The sequence below is a fragment of the Erpetoichthys calabaricus genome, chromosome 18 (assembly GCF_900747795.2).
Source record: "Erpetoichthys calabaricus chromosome 18, fErpCal1.3, whole genome shotgun sequence".
Classification (NCBI taxonomy): Eukaryota; Metazoa; Chordata; class Cladistia; order Polypteriformes; family Polypteridae; genus Erpetoichthys; species Erpetoichthys calabaricus.
Window position 1 is genome coordinate 39957950 of NC_041411.2, and position 24502 is coordinate 39982451.

The 24502-nt window shown below is 38.4% G+C and overlaps 1 protein-coding gene across 2 annotated transcripts in view; it reads left to right on the forward strand.

Annotated features, from left to right (window-relative positions):
- Nucleotides 1-24502, forward strand: part of LOC114668853 (plexin-A1-like) — a 727343-nt gene that overhangs the window by 390593 nt on the left and 312248 nt on the right. For both annotated transcript variants that reach the window (XM_051921286.1, XM_051921287.1), the window contains exon 9: nucleotides 19308-19422. In XM_051921286.1, the coding sequence (XP_051777246.1) occupies nucleotides 19308-19422 (115 nt within the window). The remainder of the gene's footprint in view (nucleotides 1-19307; nucleotides 19423-24502) is intronic.

Consider the following 24502-nt stretch of genomic DNA (forward strand, 5'->3'; position numbering starts at 1 on the left):
TGTCGTGGTGAAAAAGGAGCTGAGCCACAAGGCGAAGCTCTCAATTTACCAGTCGATCTATGTTCCTACCCTCACCTATGGTCATGAACTATGGGTAGTGACCGAAAGAACGAGATCGCGAATACAAGCGGCTGAAATGAGTTTCCTCCGCAGGGTGTCTGGGCTTTCCCTTAAAGATAGGGTGAGAAGCTCAGTCATCCGGGAGGGGCTCAGAGTAGAGCCGCTGCTCCTCCGCATCGAGAGGAGTCAGATGAGGTGGCTCGGGCATCTGATCAGGATGCCTCCTGGACGCCTCCCTGGTGAGGTGTTCCGGGCACGTCCAACCGGGAGGAGGCCCCGGGGAAGACCCAGGACACGCTGGAGGGACTATGTCTCTCGACTGGCCTGGGAACGCCTTGGGATTCTCCCGGAAGAGCTAGAAGAAGTGGCCGGGGAGAGGGAAGTCTGGGCATCTCTGCTCAAGCTGCTGCCCCCGCGACCCGACCTCGGATAAGCGGGAGACAATGGATGGATGGATGGATGGATATACAGTACAACAACTACAACTCAACCACCTGTGGTTGTCTAAAAGCAGTGGTGCTGCTACCAGGAATCAGTGTTGTGCAAGAACTTGCTCAAAGTTCAGTTCACACAGATTGAAATGAATAAATTCACGTTCATAGTTCACCATTTTAATTTTGAACTAGTTCATGTTCAGTTCATTTTGTAGTTTTTAAGGAGTGAGAATAAATGACCCGTGAGCTTACTTTTTTCAGTTTTGCATGCCTTATATTAGGCTATTACAGTGTTCTTGAATGAAATACAATCATTATGAAGACTTTTTTTATTTAAATACACTTTGTTGAGTTATACCCAGCAACAAACACATATAACCATATATGCTAATATCCTCCTGGTCAAGAAAGAAATTAAATAGATGCAAGTATACATATAAATTACCACTCTATTTCCAACCGTGTGACACAAATGGTGACTGTGGAACCAGTGTGTAGGTGAACTAACCTGTTATGCTCCCGGTCAAAATTTGCATCACATATTGCATGTCCAACGGGAAAATATATAAAGTGGCCTCGCCGAGTCCAACGTTTTCCTAAAAAGCGAAACTGGAGCTTCACCGCATGCTCGTGTCAGCGGGGGTGCAGCTTAAGCACGAGCAGGCAGACACAGACAGCACCTATTTGATTTTACATTATTTTTTCCGAATACAAATACAGTGGACCCTTGACTTATGAACTCAATTCGTTCACGAGGGCTGGTTGTAACTCAAGTTGGTTGTAAGTCAAGACTATTTTTCCCATAAGAAATAATGGAAATACCCATAATGCGTTCCGAACCTCCCACAGCAACACTTTCTTAACCTTTTCATAATAGAAAAGGGTTGTATAATGTGCATAATTTACCAAAACACCAATACTTTTTCTAACGTACTAACCAAAAAGATATAAAAAGTGCCTAGCCTACCAGAAACAACAATTTCATACTGTACTCACCATTTAAGTTGACATCTTTGGGCTGCAGGAAGGGAGGAGGAAGAGAATGAAATGGAAGGTGGTTATTGTTTGGAAGGAGCCTCCTTATACAAATCTTTTCTTTGTAAAATTGTCGAGATGGTGGATTTCGACATGCTGTACATATTAGCGAGATCGACCACACGAACACCACTCTCATATTTCCTCACAATTTCCTTCTTCGTTTCGATTATGATCGCTTTCTTTACCTTCGTTACCTTCTCTTCCTTCCTTAGCAATTATCGAAATAAATGATATAAATCACTGCACTGACCGAAATTATGTCCACAAACACATGTATCTGGGTTCCGACTGACGCTTACGAACGCTCTCGGCTGTTTGTTTACAATCACGCAAGCGTATACACATGACCGCATTCAGGTCGTAACGCAAGATGTTGGTCGTAAATCAAAATAAAAATTTTGGTCATAAATCAAGTTGTTCACATGTCAGGCCGATCGTATATCAAGGGTCGACTATAAATGGCAAAAAATGTATACAAAATCAATATTTGTAAAAATCCACTATTTGTGCTTACCGAATAATTCGGCTCCACCCCTACATTACAGGGTAATGCAAAACGTTTAATCCGGACCTAAACCAGATCCAGAATGTCACCTAAAAGTGAACTAGCTCACATTAAAGTACTTCACTTGCAAATACGTTACGTTAAGTTCACCATTCTTAGAAAAATGAGTTTGTTCAATAAACGCACTCTTTTGAACTCGTTCATGCACATCACGGCCAGGAATGCAGCTCAGGTATATCAAGGACTTGTGTAATCGGAGTATGAGACAGCCGTGTCTCATTACAATACAAAGAACTGGCCACTCCATAGGGGAAGAACCACGTGTTGGCCCAACAAAGATATTTTTGTCTCCTCTATCATATAAAACTTGGTCTGATGAATCAACTGGTGAAAGCGATGAATAAGGAATCTGAAGGATTTCAGTATTTGAGATGGATGCTTCTACAGATAAATGTAACAAAGATTGAAGAGGGGGTTTTTGTTGGTTCACCTATCAGACACGTCATAAATTACAAGTCCTTATGAAGATCTCCTTGGGGGCTTGTAAAGTCTGCACTTTGTGTGCACTAAAGGATGACATTGCTTCAGATGGTACAAAAAATGAATGGTGTTACCTGTCTTTGTGAAAACATGCTTTCAACACAATTTGCAATGTGCGCTACTCTGCTTCTTGTCTGACTTTAAATTGTCAGAATATCTCCACACGACCAAATTCCTTGGACTCTTCTTTTCAACAATGTCTTCATCTTTTAAGCCTTGGACTGTGTCCATTGGGGTGTCTTCTTCGGTAACACTGATTTTTTTTTTTTAGTTATTATTAAACGATTTTATTTAACTTGATTCCTCGGTCTGTTTGTTTGTCCGGGTCAAATCTTGCAACTGAATTTAAATCCATTTTTAGCAAAGCGAATTTCTTCAAATTTTGTATATGTGTTCAGTGACGATGACAATACAATAATCTGTCAAAACCGATGCAATTACATATTTCGCCATAATCAATGGTTGTGCAACTCCAATTAACGCACACACAACAATGACGGAGAGAGAATATAGTGAGATAAGTGAGAGATGCATCGGATTGCCCCCACTTGCCTCTTCCAGTGAGTCAAGTGGGTAAATATACTTGTCCGACTTTACTTGTTTACTCTTGTGAAGGAGTAGCCTTGATGATCACGGTGAGGAAGTGTTGGCCGTAAGCTTGCCGTTTTGTCGTTGATGTATATATTTTTTTCAGAGCGACCTAGCGCTTATCCCATAAGAACCTGAACAGAAAAATAGAGACCAAAGAATAATTCTTTTAAGTATTCAAATAATTCTGCAATGAAGATATATTTTGTAATACTTTTAAAGAAGCTTCCCGTTCATAAAAAATTATGAAAGAAAAATCATTCGGTTCCTCCCTGTGTGGATAGCGCTTTGAGTACTAAGAAAAGAGCTATATAAATGTAATGAATTATTATTATTATTATTATTATTATTATTATTATTTGCAAAATACTAAAACTAAAAAGTAAAAAATAAAATATATATAAAAAAAAATTAAGTAAAATTATTTTATTTGCTTTAGTTATAAATGCACTAAAAAGCAAAAAATATATTTTTCTTTAACCATAATTTTCATGGTTATAGGTGACTAAATAAAATCGTGGGCCACACATAAATTAATTCATTCAATCAATTAATAGAGTAGCTACTTTGATCATAAAATATATAAAAGACAACAACATTGTAATTTCCCACCATGCTAAACAAGTTTCAAAAATTGTTTGAATCAATTAATTTATCAGCGCCACACGATGTGACATTGTGACCAGTCCATGATGTTGTGAGCGCTAACATGGCCTGCGTCACACCCGTTGCAGGCTGCACTCATACCCATCACCGCTACTTCCACAATATGGCATCTTCCTTTGGATTTCCATCAGCCAAAAATATACTGAAATAGCACAGGTCCGCATTTGCAGGTTGGATTTCGTTTTGCTTGAAGGAATGGCAGCTCGCTCTCCGTCTGCCTTCTCCGCCTGTCACATCTTGTTTCATGCTGCTTGACCATAAGTAGAAACTGGCCACTGTGTCTCTTGGAAGCAAGATGGCTGACTCGCATGTCAGAACCTGAACTGTAGATGCAGGCCGCCTGAAGGCTGAACACATGACAGAAATTTTTCCAAGTAAAATTAATTGATTTTTTTTTTCTTTTCCCAGTTAGAAATGTTTCACTCATTTAATAAGCAGCAACATAGATATTATCATAATATTGTAATAGTTCTGAATATACTAGTATTCCTATACTGTTCCTATCCTAGCATTTTTGTTATTTTGTATAAAATATCAAAACCACAGTGTTACAAGTTTTATTCTTGTAGCACATACTGATAATCAGAATACATACTCCTGTGTATGGTGAGCAAACCTCATGGACTTGCAGGTGGATGTCCATCCCAAACGTTTTTAGCTTTAAATTGTTTTTGTGCTACTTCAAATGTCTGCACAAAATGCATTTTGCTGTGTGAACACATTGAACAGATGGAGGGTGCTATGTCAGCCAGATTTTTTGGAAGATGGTACTTTTTTAACCTAAAAAATTCCCATCGGGATTAATAAAGTATCTATCTATCTATCTATCTATCTATCTATCTATCTATCTATCTATCTATCTATCTATCTATCTATCTATCTATCTATCTATCTATCTATCTATCTATCTATCTATCTATCTATCTATCTATCTATCTATCTATCTATCTATCTATCTATCTATCTATCTATCTATCTATCTATCTATCTATCTATCTATCTAATGTGGCTTTATAGCATACTATATATACAACCTCAAATGAACAAACGAACAGATGGGTGACTGCCACTCCTCCAAGTCTTTATTTTTTTTTTTTTTTCTGGAAAAAATATGGAGTAGCTTTTCAGAGTTTTGTGTTTTCCAGGGAAATCTTTCAAGGTAGGTGGAGCTCATTGGTGGACAGCAGTACATCACCACCCAAACAATTTAATGGAAAACAACTGGAGGTCTGAGTGACGTATGGCTTCACATCAATTGTATGTGAGCGTTTCGCAGAGCAGATTTCTGGGAGATTTGGGATGCTCTTTATTCCCCAGTAGTTGCCTTGTGTATATGTGTGTGTGTGTATATATATATATATATATATATATTATATATATATATATATATATATATATATATATATATATATATATATATATATATATATATATATATATATATAATATACAGTCATATGAAAAAGTTTGGAAAACCCTCTTAATTGTTTGGATTTTAGTTTATCATTGGCTGAGCTTTCAAAGTAGCAAATTCCCTTTAATATATGACATGCCTTATGGAAACAGTAGTATTTCAGCAGTGACACTAAATTTATTGGATTAACAGAACATATGCAATATGCATCATAACAAAATTAGACAGGTGCATAAATTTGGGCAGACCAACAGAGATATGACATCAATACTTAGTTGAGCCTCCTTTTGCAAATATAACAGCCTCTAGATGCCTCCTATAGCCTTTGATGAGTGTCTGGATTCTGGATGGAGGTATTTTTGACCATTCTTCCATACAAAATCTCTCCAGTTCAGTTAAATTTGATGGCTGCTGAGCATGGACAGCCTGCTTCAAATCATCCCATAGATTTTCGATGATATTAAAGTCAGGGGAATGTGACGGCCATTCCAGAACATTGTACTTCTCCCTCTGCATGAATGCCTTTGTAGCTTTCGAACTGTTTTTTGGGTCATTGTCTTGTTGGAATATCCAACCCCTGCATAACTTCAGCTTTGTGACTGATGCTTGAACATTATCCTGAAGAATTTGTTGATATTGGGTTGAATTCATCTGACCCTCGACTTTAACAAGGGCCCCAGTCCCTGAACTAGCCACACAGCCCCACAGCATGATGGAACCTCCACCAAATTTGACAGTAGGTAGCAGGTGTTTTTCTTGGAATGCGATGTTCTTCTTCTGCCATGCAAAGCGCTTTCTGTTATGACCAAATAACTCAATTTTTGTCTCATCAGTCCAAAGCACTTTGTTCCAAAATGAATCTGGCTTGTCTAAATGAGCATTTGCATACAAAAAGCGACTCTGTTTGTGGCGTGAGTGCAGAAAGGGCTTCTTTCTCATCACCCTGCCATACAGATGTTCTTTGTGCAAATTGCGCTGAATTGTAGAACGATGTACAGATCCACCATCTGCAGCAAGATGTTCTTGCAGGTCTTTGGAGGTGATCTGTGGGTTGTCTGTAACCATTCTCACAATCCTGCACATATGCCACTCCTGTATTTTTCTTGGCCTGCCAGACCTGCTGGGTTTAACAGCAACTGTGCCTGTGGCCTTCCATTTCCTGATTACATTCCTTACAGTTGAAACTGACAGTTTAAACCTCTGAGATGGCTTTTTGTAGCCTTCCCCTAAACCATGAGACTCAACAATCTTTGTTTTCAGATCTTTGGAGAGTTGCTTTGAGGATCCCATGCTGTCACTCTTCAGAGGTGAGTCAAAGGGCAGCACGACTTGCAATTGACCACCTTAAATACCTTTATATCTCATGATTGGACACACCTGTCTATGAAGTTCAAGGCTTAACAAGCTCATCCAAAAAATTTCGTGTTCCATGTAATCAGGATTGAGCAGTTACATGCATTCAAATCAGCAAAATTACAAGGGAACCCAAATTTTTGCACAGCCAGTTTTTCACATTTGATTTAATTTCATACAAATAAATACTGCTTCTCTTAAAATCTTTGTTCGGAAAACACCCCAGTACTCAGATGTTCCTAGGAAATAAAAGACATACCACTGTTATCTTTTTTGTTGAAAGTAAAGTCAATTATTATGCAGGCTGAGAAGGGTTCCCAAACTTTTTCATATAACTGTATATAATATATATATGTCCATGGCATATAATATATATATATATATATAATTGTGGCAGACGGCTGGGGCTCTTGCCCAGCCAGAACGCCTAGAAGATGGAAGGACCAGAAGAGAGGCAATACCTCCCCTGGGACATGAGACAGCAGCCCCCCTGGTTTGCATCGGGACCACGGAACTGGAGCTTGGATGCTCAACCATGGGTCGCCTGGACGATCCCAGAACCTTTTACTGCAGCACTTCCGCCACACCAGGAAGTGCTCCAGGAAGATCGTCGGGGAGCACCTGCAGTGTATCTGGGTGAACTATAAAAGGGGGCCTCCTCACTCCATTCTGGGAGCTGGAGTCGAGAGGTGCAGGACAGAGCTTGCGAAGGGAGGAGTAGAGGTGGCAGAAGATAAAGGAAAAGAAAGAAGGGACTGAGCCCAGTTGTGATGATTTGTGCACAGTATGCTGTGCTGAATTGGAAGAAAAGAAAAAGCGTGAGCTTTTCTAAGTGTGCCTCTTGTGTCTGTCTGTGTCAGGTGTCACTATATATGTGTGTGTGTGTATATGTATATGTGTATATGTATATATATGTGTGTGTGTGTGTATATACTGTATATGCATATAATATATATATATATATATATATATATATATATATATATATATATATATATATATATATATATATATAGTGTTAGAGCAACTTTAAAATATTCAGTACTTCGGTCCCAGAATTTTATAATCTGTAATCTTTGTAATCACCTTTTAAACATACCTCACCCATCACCTAATATATAATTCATTCTCTAAAGTTTACTACTTCCAATATAATATAATCCACTAGCTGACTTTCCATCTTCTGTACTTATTCCTTACACTTAAATTGTCGGAGGAACCATAATGATGACTAGCGCCTTTCATCTTAGACTGTCTGGGCTGTCCGGTTCTCCAAGCCCCTCGTGCACCTTGCTAACTCCTCAGTCCTTGTGTTATTATTGCCTGGTCCCCCATGGGTCAGTGACAGATGGCTATCCAGTCACAGAAGATGTGGCTTGAGCAAGGCCTGAATACCTGTGGAGACTCAGTTATGCTGTGTTTTTTACTCAGGGAGCCTTACATCAGGCATTTCTGAGAAATGTTCTTAATTTTCTTATGGCTGGCATTGTGTGCAGTGTGCTGTTGACAAACTGTGAACAAAGCCCTTTTTTATTGCATACTGTAGGAGGGTGTATGGAGGGGGAGCGATTGGTAGAAAGATCGTCTGCTCTTTATTGGCTAGGTGGTTCAATTACTTTTAGAAATGCTTTTGCTAGAAAGCTGTTTTTATTTTTTTTCTTTTGTGTTAAGTTGCCTGCATAGACACAATCACACGAGTGTTCATTGATGATATTTTTCCATTTTGACTCAAATCCATGTTACATTCAAAATTTAAACAATAATTTTTATGGTGTCTATATTGCAATAGCAAGGAAAAACAACATTGTACAGTCTGTATATATCCTTCTATTTTTAATACCATTTTGTCCAATTCAGAGAGCATCTTGAGATTGGCAGTGAGGGCAGGCCCAGTGCCAGTCCCATCAGTGCACTTTCTGAGTTGCCAGTTAACTTAACCTTTACATCGTATGCATGTGGAACAAAATGCCTGTTTACAAAGAGTTACCAGAAAGGGACTTGACCTTTGTCTCTGGGAGCTGTGAGGTAGCCGTGTTAATCACTTCGCCACCATGCTGTCTTTATTTTACATGGGATTTATATCACAATCTCTGTCTCTGTTGTATGTTTTATATACCACATGGTATAGAATACGCTCATAAAACTCCTTACAGAGTTGTTTTTTGTTCATTTTTAATTTTATAAACAATGTTTATTTCTCTAGCACATTTTCCCAAAAAGGTGTAGCTCAATGTGCTTCACAAGATGTTAAGAAAAAAAAATCTTGTACTCATAATGAATTAAATGCAATAGAATAAAAAAATAAATACATATTTGTTAAATATAGAATACAAAAATAGAAATGTCAGGATCCTTAAATATGGCTAAAATTCATTGTAGGTATCTAATGATTATAACAATAAGTCGATGCTTTGGACGGATGGCCATGGAGGACAGAAAAATACAAAACACCAGCTGGTGAGATGTTTGAGACAAAAAATTCTGCAGGGGTGTGACTGGTCGTGTCATGTGTGCTTTAATGGCTTACGTTATTTTTTTCATTTTACTTTTAGTGCACCCAAAGGTGGCTCACTCGTGAGTGCATGTGATCGCTTGAATTAATTAATTACGATGGGAGCGGCGCAGTAATTAATTAGCGTCAACTAGGGTTGCCACAGAATTAAGCAGGCAGGGTATGAAGGAAAAAAAACAAAATAAAAAAAATATAAACCAAAGAAAGAGACAATAGACAAAAAGGAATAGTTTGTCGTGCAGATCATCTGAGAGAGTCAGAACAGACAGCATTGCCCCTACTTTTTATATATTTTGGATTTTCTTCTGTTTCTGGCTGCCATATTGTAATGTGTTGTCTAGGAAGCTTTCTCGTCACTAGGAGGTGGGTCCCTTGAGGTCATGTCTCACAGGTAGTTGTAACAATGGGGTTATAAAGGTCACCGATTTGTTTGATCTCCGGTTTTCTGACCTTAGTTACATTTATAGACTCTGATTTTTACTTTCTCATATACAAAGTATAAGAAAAGTATTGTAATCGTGCAAAGATTCGATGTCGAGATTTTGATGGATCTCGACGTTTTAGACCTCCCTGACTTTCTCATATACAAAGTATAAGAAAAGTATTGTAATCGTGCAAAGATTCGATGTCGAGATTTTGATGGATCTCGACGTTTTAGACCTCCCTGACTTTCTCATATACAAAGTATAAGAAAAGTATTGTAATCGTGCAAAGATTCAATGTCGAGATTTTGATGGATCTCGACGTTTTAGACCTCCCTGACTTTCTCATATACAAAGTATAAGAAAAGTATTGTAATCGTCCAAAGATTCGATATCAAGATTTTGATGGATCTCGACGTTTTAGACCTCCCTGACTTTCTCATATACAAAGTGTAGGGAAAGTATTGGAATCCTCCAAAATTTCCATTTCGAGATTTTGATGAATCTCGACATTTTAGACCTCCCCGTGTCTGAAAATACCATTTTTGGAATTATGGGTATGTGTTTATCTGTGTGTGTAAACATGATTACCTGAGTGCACTTTCACTTAGGTTAACCAAATTTTACATACAAGTATTAAGTACAAAATGTAGATTTCTATCAACTTTTGGGCTATTTCCGTTAACCAGAAATGGTATTTTACCTTTTATTCATGCAAATCCGATTTATTCAACTTTACTTTTATAATAATTGTTCAATTTATTATTAATTTGATTTTGATTTGTTGTTGATGGTTCTTTAATGTACATAATATAAAAATATAATCATTGTCTTGCGGTTTACTCCTCAAATATCTGAGTACAAGAGAAAGTCTAGGGGAGACCTCTCTCTATTTTTTTGCTTCTCGTCTTGGTTTTGACAATTCGGTTTTCTCGATCTGTGTGTTCTACCCCTACTTCTGTCGTTTATCTATTCTCCTGGTTCTTTTTTAACATGAGTCAGCTTGCTGATACAACACTGGGGGAGCAGGACCGGTGGCTATGGAAGAGTTCCATGGTGCAGCCGAGTTCAAATTTGCTGAATTACTTTAAGAGAGCAAAAGAGAATGGTGGAGAATTGGTGCTGGAAAGGGAACAGTGTGCAGGGTAGAATCCTGAGCGTTGCGGCATCGATGAGCAAAGGGCAAAATTCGAAAAGGTTACAGAGGTCTTCATCGGAGAGGTGGAGTATTTGGTAATCCCTCTGTGCCAAGTGAAGGGTCTGCAGGTACTGACAGATGTGGCAGAACGCAATGCTAACGACTTCACGTGAGGGATTTGTTCCGGTGTCCTGAGAACAAAAGGGAATACATCAAGGATGGGTTTTGTTTTAAAACATTATTTATTTTACACTCTTGAAGACGTGGTTCTATGGGCCCAATTTTACTGGAGAGTTGCATTTTCATTTTTTGCTGTTAATAAACACTGTTAACTGTTTTGCACTGGAAAGTTGTTTCTGCATCATAACTTGCTACTGGTCCAACTTAGTCTTGAATTATAAGATCTCCAGACAGAGGTTGACACTACAAGGGGTTCCAAGGCTAAAAGACCACCCAGCCCCACCGGGTATTTTGTCTAACATAAATGTACTAAAGTAGTTACTGTTAGGATGTACTGTCTTAGAAGACTAGAGTTTCTACATTCCTTCCAGCATCACAGATGGCTGTGAAGTATCGTGATTCGATATTTTTCATATATAGAGTAGCGAGTGTTGTCAAAATGTACTTTATAATTTATTTTTGCATATATTTTATGCAGTACATTCTATCAAAGAACTCCTTACAAAGCCAGCCAGTTTTCCATTTTCGTTTTCGCAGATCAGTGTTACAGGAAGTGGGAGCCAATCCAAGCTACATTGGTGGTGGCAGCAGCCCATCACAGGGCACACTCACACACATACCCAGACACACTCCCAGTGTCCAGTAAAGCTAGACTACATTTTTTTGAGATGTGAGTGGAAGACCAGACTAACCGGAGAATGAAATGTGAAGTCCACACGAGTAGACTTTGGATCTCGACCTCAGGAGTCTGCAGGTGTAAGGAAAGGGCACTAACCACTTCACCAACAGGCCTCCCTATATATCACTCAATGTTTATTTTCTTCAGGTACTCATTATATAACACAGAAACTGTACAGAGAGAGTGTAGACGTAGTAAGAAATGATAGTGAGATACTCATGAGAGTCGATGTGCCAGTGCAGATATGGCGACAGGATCTGAAGGTAAGATGGAGCCTGCCTTTGTCCCGTATTGCAGATTTTGGTTTACGTCTATATAGGCCACATAACCTAGTGGCTTTCTGAAAAGCTACTAAGGCCTTTTTTGCAACTTGCGGTCTGTCATTATTGAAGAATCTCTGGTAAAGACAGAACTATTCATAAAACTATTAATCTAAAGCCATGCTGTGTTTCATAGAAGCATTTAATTCTGCATTTGAAGCAAATTACTCATTGCAAGTGGGTCATTACTGTAAATTCAGCAAGGTCAGCATTAGTGCCCTGTTGTCACTATTTGCCGACAGATGAACTCTGACCTCGATGAGCACTTTTCTTTGTTGCCAGGCAGCTCTCTGCCAAGTTCGGAAGAAAGACTTCGCTGATGGAATCTCCTCCATGGGGGAGTTGGCCTATGAAATGACAGCAGCCTTTTTCATTTGCCATCAGATACAACAAGCGTGCGCAAGAAAAACTCATAATAAGGAATGTATTTTAATACAGTATATGAATGCATATGAGGCTGGAAAGAAATAATGTCTCAGTACTGAAGAGTTTGTGGGGTTTTTTTTTTCCAAGTTGGGAACAATACATATTCTAATATAAGATTAATTTAAATTTTTTGTGCTTCGAAAAAACACCCTTATTCATTCAGTAGAATGACTCCTTAGTGAAGAAAACGGTTAGGGCCTCCTACACAGAAATGAATTGAGACCACAAAATCTCGTGCTCACACAAAAAATATCAATAAGTAATGACGAGCAGCTCAATTGTTTGTTGGCTGTGTTTTCATTTTGTTCATAGTAGTGGGTGCCATTGTTAAAATTTGCATTATTGAGAATGTGTTCATCTTGAATCATAATTTTTTTTGGTGACTACAGCAGCATTTGGCCTCAGGTCTCCAGCAGCAGTCACCCAGTCCAGATATAGTATAGCCAAGCAATTCAAAAGTGACTTTTCATTAGATTCTTTAGAAACAGAAATTAACTCAATAAAAAAGAAAAGCCTGAATTAGCGTAAGCTGCCTTAATTGGGGGTGTTTGTAAGATTTACTTCTCGAGGTAGAAGTACATGATAAACATTAATAGTTGTGTCAGATTTTGAAAATATTAAAATGTGTGCATCAGTTTATATGTTTAAAGTCTCTATAATCTTAATTGTAGTAGAAGTATGTCACTTTTCACCCTCTATAGAGGGCTAGACCCCTAGTAAAGAATCAAAAGTTAAAAATAACTTCATATTCGTAAAGAATGATCTTGAAATGGTCTAAAACGATACCCCACATGCTTATGTTTGAAATTTGTCAGGTTTTTGGGAGTGGCTATAAGAGGGCTAGGACCACCAGTAAAGAATCAAATATATTGTTATACTAGCTGTACCCCGTGGCTTCGCCCACATAGTAATGAAATAGGACAAACTTTAAAAATCAATAGATATTGGCTCTGTATCTGATTGTGTTCAGCTCTGACAGGAAAGCATTCCCCACATGGCAACAAAAGCACATGGCCGTGATATCTCTGGCAATCAGCAGCTACCCTCTTAAACACACGTAGCTCTGATCTCAGTCTGTCAAAAGCATCAAACGTTACTCCTTAACAATCTGTAGATGATAATGTCTGTTGAACAAAAAGGTATCGATAGCTAAGCGGAGGCAAGGTGCACTCCAACACGTGGTGAGAGGTAGACCAACTCGAGCAGTGAATGAGGAAGGCCCCACCCACCTGCTTTTGGCCCATAGTCACTCTTTTGGATTTGCATAAATACATCAGTACCGCAAGCTAACTACGGTACTTAGCATGATGACAGAAGTCGCAAAATCAACCTGAAAGTTCAAGCAAATTATAGAAAACAACCAAATCTAAATCCGTTATGTAATTCTCTCGTGAAAAGTGAACAGACATACAGACAGAACGCGCCTGGACCACAAAATTTTTAAAAGCGTTTCTTAGCGAGCAGCTATGGGCCAAGGGTAACCTCCATTCCAAATTTCAAATCCCAAGTCCTCATGGTTCAGGAGATTTCGTGATGAGCGAGTCAGTGGTATTTGATTTATATATATATATATATATAGATTCGTGATCAGCAACCTCAAAATAACATAAATGACAGGCCACATGTCTATGTTACTGATCCCTATTTTTTCAAAGTTTTGTGAACTTTGTGCAACTTTGAATGCTAATTTCTTATTAGAGGGTGAACCCCTGGGGTTGGTGGACGTGGCCTGCATAACTTCAAGTCGTGAAAGCAATCCTTTTTGCTGAGTACACCTATTGGTTTACTCTTTATCATATGGGTGTCATACAGTATCCTTGGAAAAAATGTGGTCCAAAAATGGTCTAAAAATGCATTTTTTTAAAGTCTACATAACTAACAGTATTTCATATAGGGGAGTTTTCTCATATTGGTGAGTCAGGCCAGGACAAAAAAAAAAACTGAAGAGATTTCAAAGTGTTCATAATTAATTCTTGTGAGCACAAAAAGTTGTGTTCAAATTGCGCATATAGTAATAACATTTTTTTTACATTTATGTAGCGCTTTTCTCAATATTCAAAGCACTTTCACTTAGAGAGGGGGGAGCCACTTCCACCACCACCAATGTGTAGCATCCACCTGGATAATGCAGTGACGGCCATTTTTGTGGCAGGGCACTCACAACACATTAGCTATTGGGTGGTTAAAAGGTGAAAGAGAGAGACTATTAGAGACCGGGGATTGTTAGGGTGCCAGAATGACCAGGCCAAGGAGGGCAGTTTAGCCTGGACATCAGTAAACACCATGTTCTTTTCAAAGGATATCCATGGATGTTTAATGACCACAGAGAGTCAGGACCTCAGTTTTATGCCTCATCCGAAGGACGGCTCCATTTTTACACCACAATGTCCCCATCACTTCTCTGGGGCATTGGTCCAGACATAGATCATAGGGTAAGCGCCCCCTGTTGGCCTCACCAACCCATCTTCCAGCTGCAACCCAAACGTTTTATAGATGGTCTTCCATCCAAGTACTGGCCGGGCCCAAACATACTTAGCTTCAGGTGGATTACCTGTTCTGATACGCATGTTGTATGGCTGCTTGGCGATTTAGTCTCATGTAGTCTGGTTGAGGAAGTTAAGCTAATGTAGCAAAATACAAGGAAATCCTGAAGGTGAAAAACCTGATGTTGTCTATAAGAAAACTGCACCTCGGGTGAAGATTTGTTTTCCATCAAAACAACAACCCCAAGCGTAAAGCTAAAGTTACACAGGAATGGCTTAAAAACAGCAGTGTTAATTTCCTTGAGTGGCCGAGTCAGACTCCAATTGAGAAACTGAGCCTGGACTTGAAAAAGGCTGTTCGCTCACAATCCCCATGTGACCTGCAGTTTTCACAAAAAGAATGGAGATAAATGACAAAGCTGGTATAGAGATACCTGTGCGCAGAGACTCAAGGCTGTCATGGCTTCCAAATGTGTATTTGAGGTGCATCCCAGGATTCTACTAAGTGAATACGTATAGAAGTAATGATTTAGTATTTCATATTAGGAATTAATTTAGAACACTTTGCACAGATCTTTCTTCTTTTTGGCATTAAAGAGAAGGACAGATGAGCGCCGACATTCTTAGATTCCGACAACAGAAAGACGATTGTTTGTTTGTTGTTTTGGCCCTTTAGACTGTCTTTTTGCTTTAACTATCCGGAGTCACCCAGTTTGTACCCCAACTATCTTTCTAGATTGCTCGTGTTTAATTCCCAGCCATGGTACACTTCCTTTACGCTCTTTTTAATCTAGAGAATCTAAAAAAAAAATCTGTAATTTGCCATAGAGCTACCACTTTATTTTTTTACCCACATCTTCCTTTAATCGCGCTGTCTTGGCAGTCCGCACAAACAAATGCCTTTGTGCGTTCAATGCAGCAGATGCTCTTCGAGTGACCTGCCTGTGGCCAGCCTGCCAATGCCGCCACTGATTCATTGGTCCAGTCTTCTGTGAGATGACGAGAGCCTGAGGTCCGTTGATTGGCTGGTTTGTTCAGATAAGCGTCCCAGTGTCGTCCTTGGCTTGTGCATTATGGAGCAGACACTTGCAGCAGATAACCGTGTGTTTGTATGTTGGGCTTTTGTGTGGTAGACGGGTTCTTGGGCGATAAGAAGTTAAAGGTGCCCCTTGAGGCCGCATGGCTGGCAGAATGTGCTTTGTGTTTTTTTTTAGGTGAGAGTCCTGCTGTACTTTCATTCAATTCTGAGCAGGGTCTTTGAAGTGTTAGATGATCAGACAAACTTGGCTTGGGCCTCAGCTGTTGGCTAAATTACGATTTCAGCCTGTGCCTGTCTACAGCTTTCCACTCGCTCAGGTAGATGGACAATAAAGCCTCCAGTTCCCTCCCACCCTTAGCTGTTCCTGATGTTCCCAGCTGCCTCTGCAGCCATTAAACAGCGGTGCCACACACACAATTTTTCATCATACGCTCTCTCTGTTCATGGGCAGGCTGTCTAGCTTGCTGCGCTTTGCTGTCTTTTTTTCATCTCCTTCCACTCCCAATTTAGATTTTCCCCCATGCGATTGATCTGTCCATACTGAATTTTCAAATTAGCGTACAGCTGGCTGCCTTGTCTGCTCCAGCTGCTGTTCTAGAAAGAAATCTTTGCTAGTAGCCTTTAAAAGCCACAGAGCATAAAGGAAATTAATTTTATTTGATATTTTCCTTTTTATGATGATAATGTGCTAATGAATAATCCTTAAAGCTAATAAACTCCAACTCTTTGTTTGAATGCTGCACCAGTGCAGCATTGTTATACAGCTAAGGTTCAGGGGGCCTGCCATTGGCTCGTATAAGAAACTCTCAAGCGATATTTCACATATTTCAAATCAGTTGTGTTCATCCTAAATTTGTTTAAAGAGATGCAGAGCTGAAAGGAAGTCAAGTGCAAATTCCCTATAAGAGTCTGACTTGACTATCCCCTCAAAATGATATTACACCGGACTCCATTTTCACTGTTCTGCTGCACTCCATGTGTGGGGAGAGCAGCTCCTTCTGTTAAATCAAATTGAAAATGTGTGAGACAAAGACAATATACAGTATGAAGTATTACAGCCTCGTATATAAGAAAGAGCCAAAGGGTCCTGACTTGCTTATAAGAAGATCCACAGGAACCATGGCAGCTCTTCCATTGCAGACATCTAGTGCATTTCAGCAGGCTGCCTGGAAGGATGTCATCGGTAAGAGGACCACATTAACACTAGTATCCCTGAAGCCTACGAAAAAACTTGTAATTGCAGGCCACTTTAAATTCCTTCGCACCTCTCCATCAGCGTCTTTTGTTTTGTAAATGCATCGATCAGCACAAGCAGCAAGCAGACTGCTGTCCCATCCCCTCCACCGCCGGAGCTGAGTCCGTCTCTTTATCTGTGAGTGAGGTGCCTGAGTTGTATAGGGTAAATAATATATCGTTATTGGGAATACATATATTTCATGTGTGTTCCGTGTCTACAACAGTCTGTGTAAGTGTAAGATGATAGGAACTGCTGAACACTTAACTAAAACAGAAACAGTTTCCATGTTATATTAATAATAACGTTAAGTGTATAATGTGTGAAGACTTTAGTCCAAATATCAGACAAACGTGCACTTTTATTCAAGAATATTACCAAAGTAAAAAAAATCATTCGATTTTTCCAGTAATGATTTAAAAAAAAAAACACATGTTCACATGACATAACGTTTTCATCTCCAGGCACCTCACTGCCAGATAAAGAGACCCAAGCTCTGAGAATTTTGCGATGGACTCCGCTCCATCAGTGGGGGGTATGGGATAGCAGGCTGCTTGACTGCTTTTGCTGATCGACACATTTGCAAAGCCAAAGACGCTGATGGAGAGTTGCGAAGGAATTTAAGGTGGCCCGGGATTACAAGTTTTTTCGTAGGCTTCAGAGATTCTAGTGTTAAAAAATGCCCAGCTGATGCTGATTTGGTACTTTGAACTTCTATTTGTCAGATGGACATCAAACTGTTAAAAATGGGCTGCTGAACTGTAGTAGCCGCCTTAGCATTACATTTTTTCTCGAAAAAAACATGCAAAAAGAATTACATTTTTTAGCCTGAAAAATTACATATTTATTAAATCTGATCTTTCTACTGTGAAATGTGCAAAACACTAAAAGTACAAAGTCAGAAGTATAGAAAGTATAATGATATATGTAATAATAATAATAATGCTAATACCGTACATACTGTCAAAATACACCATTTTTGTGGTTATATCTTGGAGCACAGTGAAATACACAATTCAAAGTCACAGATAGGACAATAGTAGCGTGATTCCTTGCAGATTTTCTTCCCAGACTGATCAGCTTTTGAACAACACACTGCACATATGTGATTGACATGAGCATCACTTTAGGATTCTTCAGAATCACTTTTCGATTTCACTGTCCGTTTCAGTCTCAGTGCTTGAAGACAGATTCACTTCATCATCACTGCTCAAAGAGGCTAGGAGAAGACCACCGTTGCATGGGTAACACACGAACCTGTCGCTTAGTGAAGACACACCTCTATAGTTTCCCAAGCAATGTTCAGCACTAATGCTGTTGGCACTTTTACAGCCCGAGTAATCTTCTGGTCTAACGCTTACGCGAGACACGTTTATACAGTTGCCCAAGTGACACTCATAGCACTGTTTTTACAGCCAGAGTGACACCCGGGTCTAATGCTAAAGAGGTTAAAACAAACAAAGAAAAAAATCATGCCTCCTTGGATATCTCCAGTTTGGCTGTGTTGTATGTAGCAGGTTTTTGAAGGCTTTGGACTAAGCACTCAAAAAGACTTTCAGTTAAATCAAATTGAAAATGTGTGAGACAAAGACAAAATATGAAGTATGATGGCTGTAGTGCAAGGACGTGCATTTCAGTGTCCAAAGATTTGTGCATTTCCTAGTCACGTCTAATCGATTGAATTGACCCCAATTAGACTCCCAACAAGACATGGAGATATCTCAACGATGATCAGTTCAACGTTAAATAAATAATAAATTTGCAAACATTTCCAAAGCTGTGTTTTTGTTTTGTCATATTGGGGTATTGAGTGGGGCTTGATGAGGGGAAAAATGCATTTAAATTCTATTTGAATTTTAATTTTAGCACAAGGCTGCAACATAATAAAATGTGAAAAAAATGAAGGGGTCTGAATCCACTGTAAATTCTGTATATACACACGCACTTAGATGGTATACAAAAATATATTCATTGATAGAAAGAAATGTCGGATATGGGCGTGGGTATCTAAATATGTAATACATTGTACTGTATATACTAAAAATGTAATATGAGTAGTTAGCACCTTGCATTTACATCTGATTACTACTTTGTAATTTAAGCTGTTTAATTATTTTCCTTTATTCTTGTTTCTAAAAGGCTGTTAAAGGATGGGCACTTCATGCTGCTCTTATGGTCTCTTTTATTTATTTTTTTTGACCTTCTTGCAGTTCATATCATATAGACATGTTCCTTTTTATGCTCTGATGAATTCACTACTGACTCTTGCCTTCCAGGTGCCTGTCATGTGTGAATGGGACCTTTCCATGCCACTGGTGCAAATACCGACATGTTTGTACTCACAATGCTGCAGACTGCTCTTTCCAAGAAGGTCGAGTCAATGTGTCTGAGGTAAGTTGCAGAGTGTTTCTATAAAAAGAATAAAAATAATAAAGGCTTTCCTGAATTCTTTTGGGTATATTAATTTACAATCATCACAATACGCATGTCCATTTTTGGAGAGATTCCCCTGATCATTTGCTACAATTATACAAGAATGCAAATTATTGGTTATTTGTACATTTTTTGGGGGGTTAAAACAGACACCAGCAATTGTTGAGCTAACTGGGAAAAGAACGTTTGCCTTTATTGGTTACTTTTCAAACTTGAAGGTGTCAGTCGTGTTGAACTTTGTACCAGTTGTTCAAATTTCTCTTGAGACTGTGCTCTGTTGTCTGAGAATGTGGGCTGCTCTCATTAGCTGTGAATGGATTTCATTGATGTCTTTGCAATGCGTCTTCACCAGGTGTACTGCTAGTGACACATCAGTGGTCCTGTAGTGGCCTTGCTGAGGGACACTTTCTCATATTACAGCTCAGTGGACACAAAGTGTGGGCTGTGTCTGTTCACTCCAGTCTTGGAGTGGATCTTGAATTTAACATCTCCGTGACCTCCTCCTTCATTGGTCAAGAGTCCTGTCTTCAGGTCAAAAGGACAGTATTATGAGAATTCATATGATGTACTCTGATTTTCAGGTAGTAACTATTAATGGTATTTTCACAATAAATGCATGCGCTTTTCACGTTTTAAGCATACAACTGGATAACGGACATGTGGATTATGTGACATGAGTAACATGAGAATATTTTTTTGTTTTTTTTTCCATGGCTGTTTTTCACATCGTTGGCTGTTGTACAGCGGTGGTCACCGTTTTGTTCTGTTATATCATAAATGTTTTTCTCTTATTCTGCAAGAAAACACGAGTTTAAAAGTGTTCCTTGACCATCACAGTTTTTAAGTGGAGTAATCCTTTACAAAATAGGAATTGATATATACAGATCTGCCCCGCTTCACCCCTGATTCAACTCCTATCAGATAGTACTCCGCTATTACAGGTACACCAGTCTATTTGATGTGATATTTAAAGACACACACAAGTCATTGGCATCATGATGGCACAGTTGTTAGGGTCATCTCCTACCTTCTGAAGCCTGGGCTCAAGTTATTGCTGCCCATGTACGGTTTTAACATTGTTCACCATGTCTGAGGGGTTTTTGACTAGTTAATTCAATTGTTTTCAGTTTTTTGTTAGATTTCTTGTTATGTTTATTTACACAATACATTGGGTCTGTGTTAGTGGCTGTGTGTTTGTGGGGTGAGCACCTTGTGATGCCCACATTTGCTGAGACCTCCATTAGCCTGAGCAGGTTGGAGAACATTATGTGACATTATGTTTTAGATCTCGATCAAAGCTGCTTTAAATCTTATAATTGTATCTGAGTTTTTCAAAATGTTTTACCTCATGTTGGTAATGTTAGGCAGGTGTCTTAGTATCCAATAAGTAAATGTGGGTGTTATGGAATTTTTAGTTAATAAATGATAATCTTTTATAGTTTTTTTGCAAGTATATATATATGAAGTCATAACAGAATGAGTTATTAAACTGAAAGAAAAGGGTTGTGTGTAACTCAAGGGTTAACTAAATGTAAATTAAAGCTGAAAGTACCTCTTTACCTCTTCCAAGAGAAACAACCAATGTATTTTTCCCAAGGTTAGAGTGAGGTAAATGAGTAACAAACACACCTCCAGAAAGTGAGGATAAACTAATGAGAAAGCCCATACATCCCTCCTGTGAAGCGGTGCTAAAATCAATAGGATGATCCCCAAAATAACAAAGCGGTGTTCAGAATAATGGGAGAATCGACATTAGGTCAGAAATTACTGGTGGCGTTAATTGATTGGAGGAGGTAATAATGTTCTGCTTATTAAGAGTTAGATGATGTGATGTATTAGATGAAGTGATGGTAATTAGAAAAAGTATAAAAGCAGTTTAATTGATGGCTCACTCCATGGACTGAGATGTGTGTGCAAATAAAGAAATGCCCTGCATTCTCATCTGGGCTCCATGACTGCCTTCTTTGAAGATGGAGAAAACTTTTTTTTTTCCCATGACAGTGTCTGCTTAAATGTGCTCTGTAATGGACAGGTATTCCACCTCTGGTGAGTTACTGCTGGATGGTAAGTATCAGAAAATGGATTGATGTCTGTAAAGTATTTGAACCCTTTGATGCCATGCTGCTCTCCACAGAGCATAAACAATAAATATATGGAGAAAGAATCAAATTGCAGTTTGTCCCTTTGTTAAAAGATTAATCTTGGAAGACCACACACACAAAAATATAGACATGCACTGACTGAACTCTAATTACAAGAGAAAAGCAAATATTGTGTAAGGTCTAGCAGAGAGCTAATGCATTGTTTCAGGAGAAAAATAAATATACAGCCGACAAGTCCTGTTTTTCTCCCCCCTTTGTCTAACAGTTTAATGTATAATGTTGCAAAAGCAATTTAATGCCATTGTGAATCAGTTGCAGGAAAATAAATGTCTCACTAGGGTTGTTTTGATATACAAGTAAATACATAATTTAAAAGAAAATCATTTGTGATATTAATAACATAATAAATTTAAGACCTTTTGATGGCTAAATAAATAGGAAATCAATTATGCAAGTTAAAGATGTCCGAGATGCTATTACAGTCTTTTAAATTTACGGTTCTTTGGGGTGTCGTTTATTTGTTAAAATTAGTTACAGATGTGGAAAAATAAAATCAGCAAAAAGAATAGAACATTTCACAGCAAGAAACTGCGTACTTTGAAGAACTGTCAGAGAAATGTGCAACTATATCTCTCTTTTGTAATCATGAGATGTTAAGTTTATGCTGGCCAGCACTCCCAAGATATCTTCATGTGATTCTATTGGACCCCGACTTACCAGATAATCTGTTTGTAGAGTGCCTGTGATTTCACAATGGCGGTGCGTCTAGACAGACCCTCATTTACCAAACCCTACCCTACCCCACACGTTAGGGTGTTATGGAGATGTGTCAGTATAGTTGGGGCCATCCTTTACTACATTTTAGCGTAAGCCAGACTTTTTGGAGTTTATTTTATATGCCTGAGGAGCTCTAGTCCTAGGTCAGTTTTTATTATTAGGCCTGTGATTGTGACAGTTAATGTTTATCATAACATATGGTGGTCAAATAAAAATAACAGAAAGTAAATGGAGCATAATATATTATATATCATTACAGGTGTATTTATATAAGTCAGCTACCCAATTTATTAGTCACTTAGTCCAGTTTGAGGTTGTGGAATGCTGGCAGAATTAGGCACAAGATTGGAACCAATGCTGGGTATGGCACCAGTGCATATTTAGGCAAATAAGAGTGTGCGTGTGCAAGCGTACATGTGTCATTTAACCAGAATATAATGTGTGTGTATGTGCTTCTGTATGTTTTGGATACATGTTCATATACTACACATGGTGTGTACATCTATTGTAAAACAAGATGAGAAATAAGATTAACATTCGGAGAGTCTCCACTATTACCCTGTTTAATCATGGAAAGAAAAAATCTAAATTGGGCGAATCCAAAGATGAAACAGTGAACCGACAGGGTCTGTTTGCTTTTCCTGAGGAATAATGTCTCATAAAGATGCAGGTTCTGAACTGAGTGCCAACTTCTGGGCTGGTCTGCTGTTCTGTAGCAGAAGAGGCAGGGCTTCTGGTCTTGTAGAGGAAGTGATGTCATTGTTCTGGGGTTTCCTGGTCAAGTCTAATGGCAGAAAAGGAGAAGGAGACAGCAACTGTGTCCCTTCTGGAGCAGGCTTATGCATAATAGTCTTGGTAGTGCCCCGATAATACTGCTACTTGCATGTGTCTGACAATATATATAAAAATACATGCATAAACTATATACTGTGTATATATATATATATATATATATATATATATATATATATATATATATATATATATATATATATATATATATATATATATATATATAATATATATATATATATATACACACACAATATTAGGTTAGGTTAGGTTTCTTTATTTAGTCATGTTGTGTGTGTATGTTCACCTAATTTTTGTCAAAATAACATCAAGCCAAGTTTTATAATTTCCTGAAGTATCACTTTTTACCCCACTGCTTGGTAATTTGTAACTTATGTATGTACATGTATGTGTGCCTATATATGTAATATACTGTATATACTCACACTATCATTCAGGATCTTAGAATCACTTGGAAATTATTGTGTTTTTTATAGAAACTGATCAGTTTTTTTATCAAGGTACCATTACAGTGATTTGTAAATATAGCCAAGACATTTCTATTGCTGCAAATAGCTATTCCTGCTTTAAATGGCTGATTTATAATTTATTATTTAGATATGAATACAAAGGCCAACAGCATGAAAATGTCTGGGTTATTCCAAGTTTTTGAAAGCTAATGTATAAATGTACATATGTGTGTGTATGCATGGATGTGTATTATATATGTATGTATATACAGTGTGTGTATGTGTGTATACATATGTTATGCATATATATGCATATCTATATAGTGTATGTATACATGTGTATATTTATATCTGTGTGTATACTGTATATTTTGTGTGTGTATAAATATATGTGCATGGTAAAAACATGAGATTTGTTTCCATCATTTATAAAAATTAGAACCACAGCTTTTGAGCTATTAAATCTTCCTCTGGCATGTGTGTGTACATTTGCGGTGTGTCTTGTTCTTTAAATCTTTAAGGTGCATGTTGAGGTGCCCCCTTCCTCATCTCCCCGCAAAGCCTCCTTTGCTACAGTTATAAATTAGTGTTTTATCTTCCTACCAAAGCCCAGATTTTAGCAGCACAAGTCTGGTTCTTGCTTCAGAGAGCAAATTACATGGATTAACATAACCAACTACCACAGCCTTTTAGTCCTGCAAATCTCCTCTTGAAAAGTGGGAATTGCTAATCGCCGCCGCACTATTTCAAGTTACAGAAGCTCTCGGGTTAAGGAGGGGTTATGATTCACCCCTGAATGCGAGCCCGAGCATCTTAAAGCGTTTCTGCACCATTCGAGGCGTGCACAGGCCTACAAGAGGCAGAAGTAAATGAATCACTAGAGTCGCAAGTGCTTTT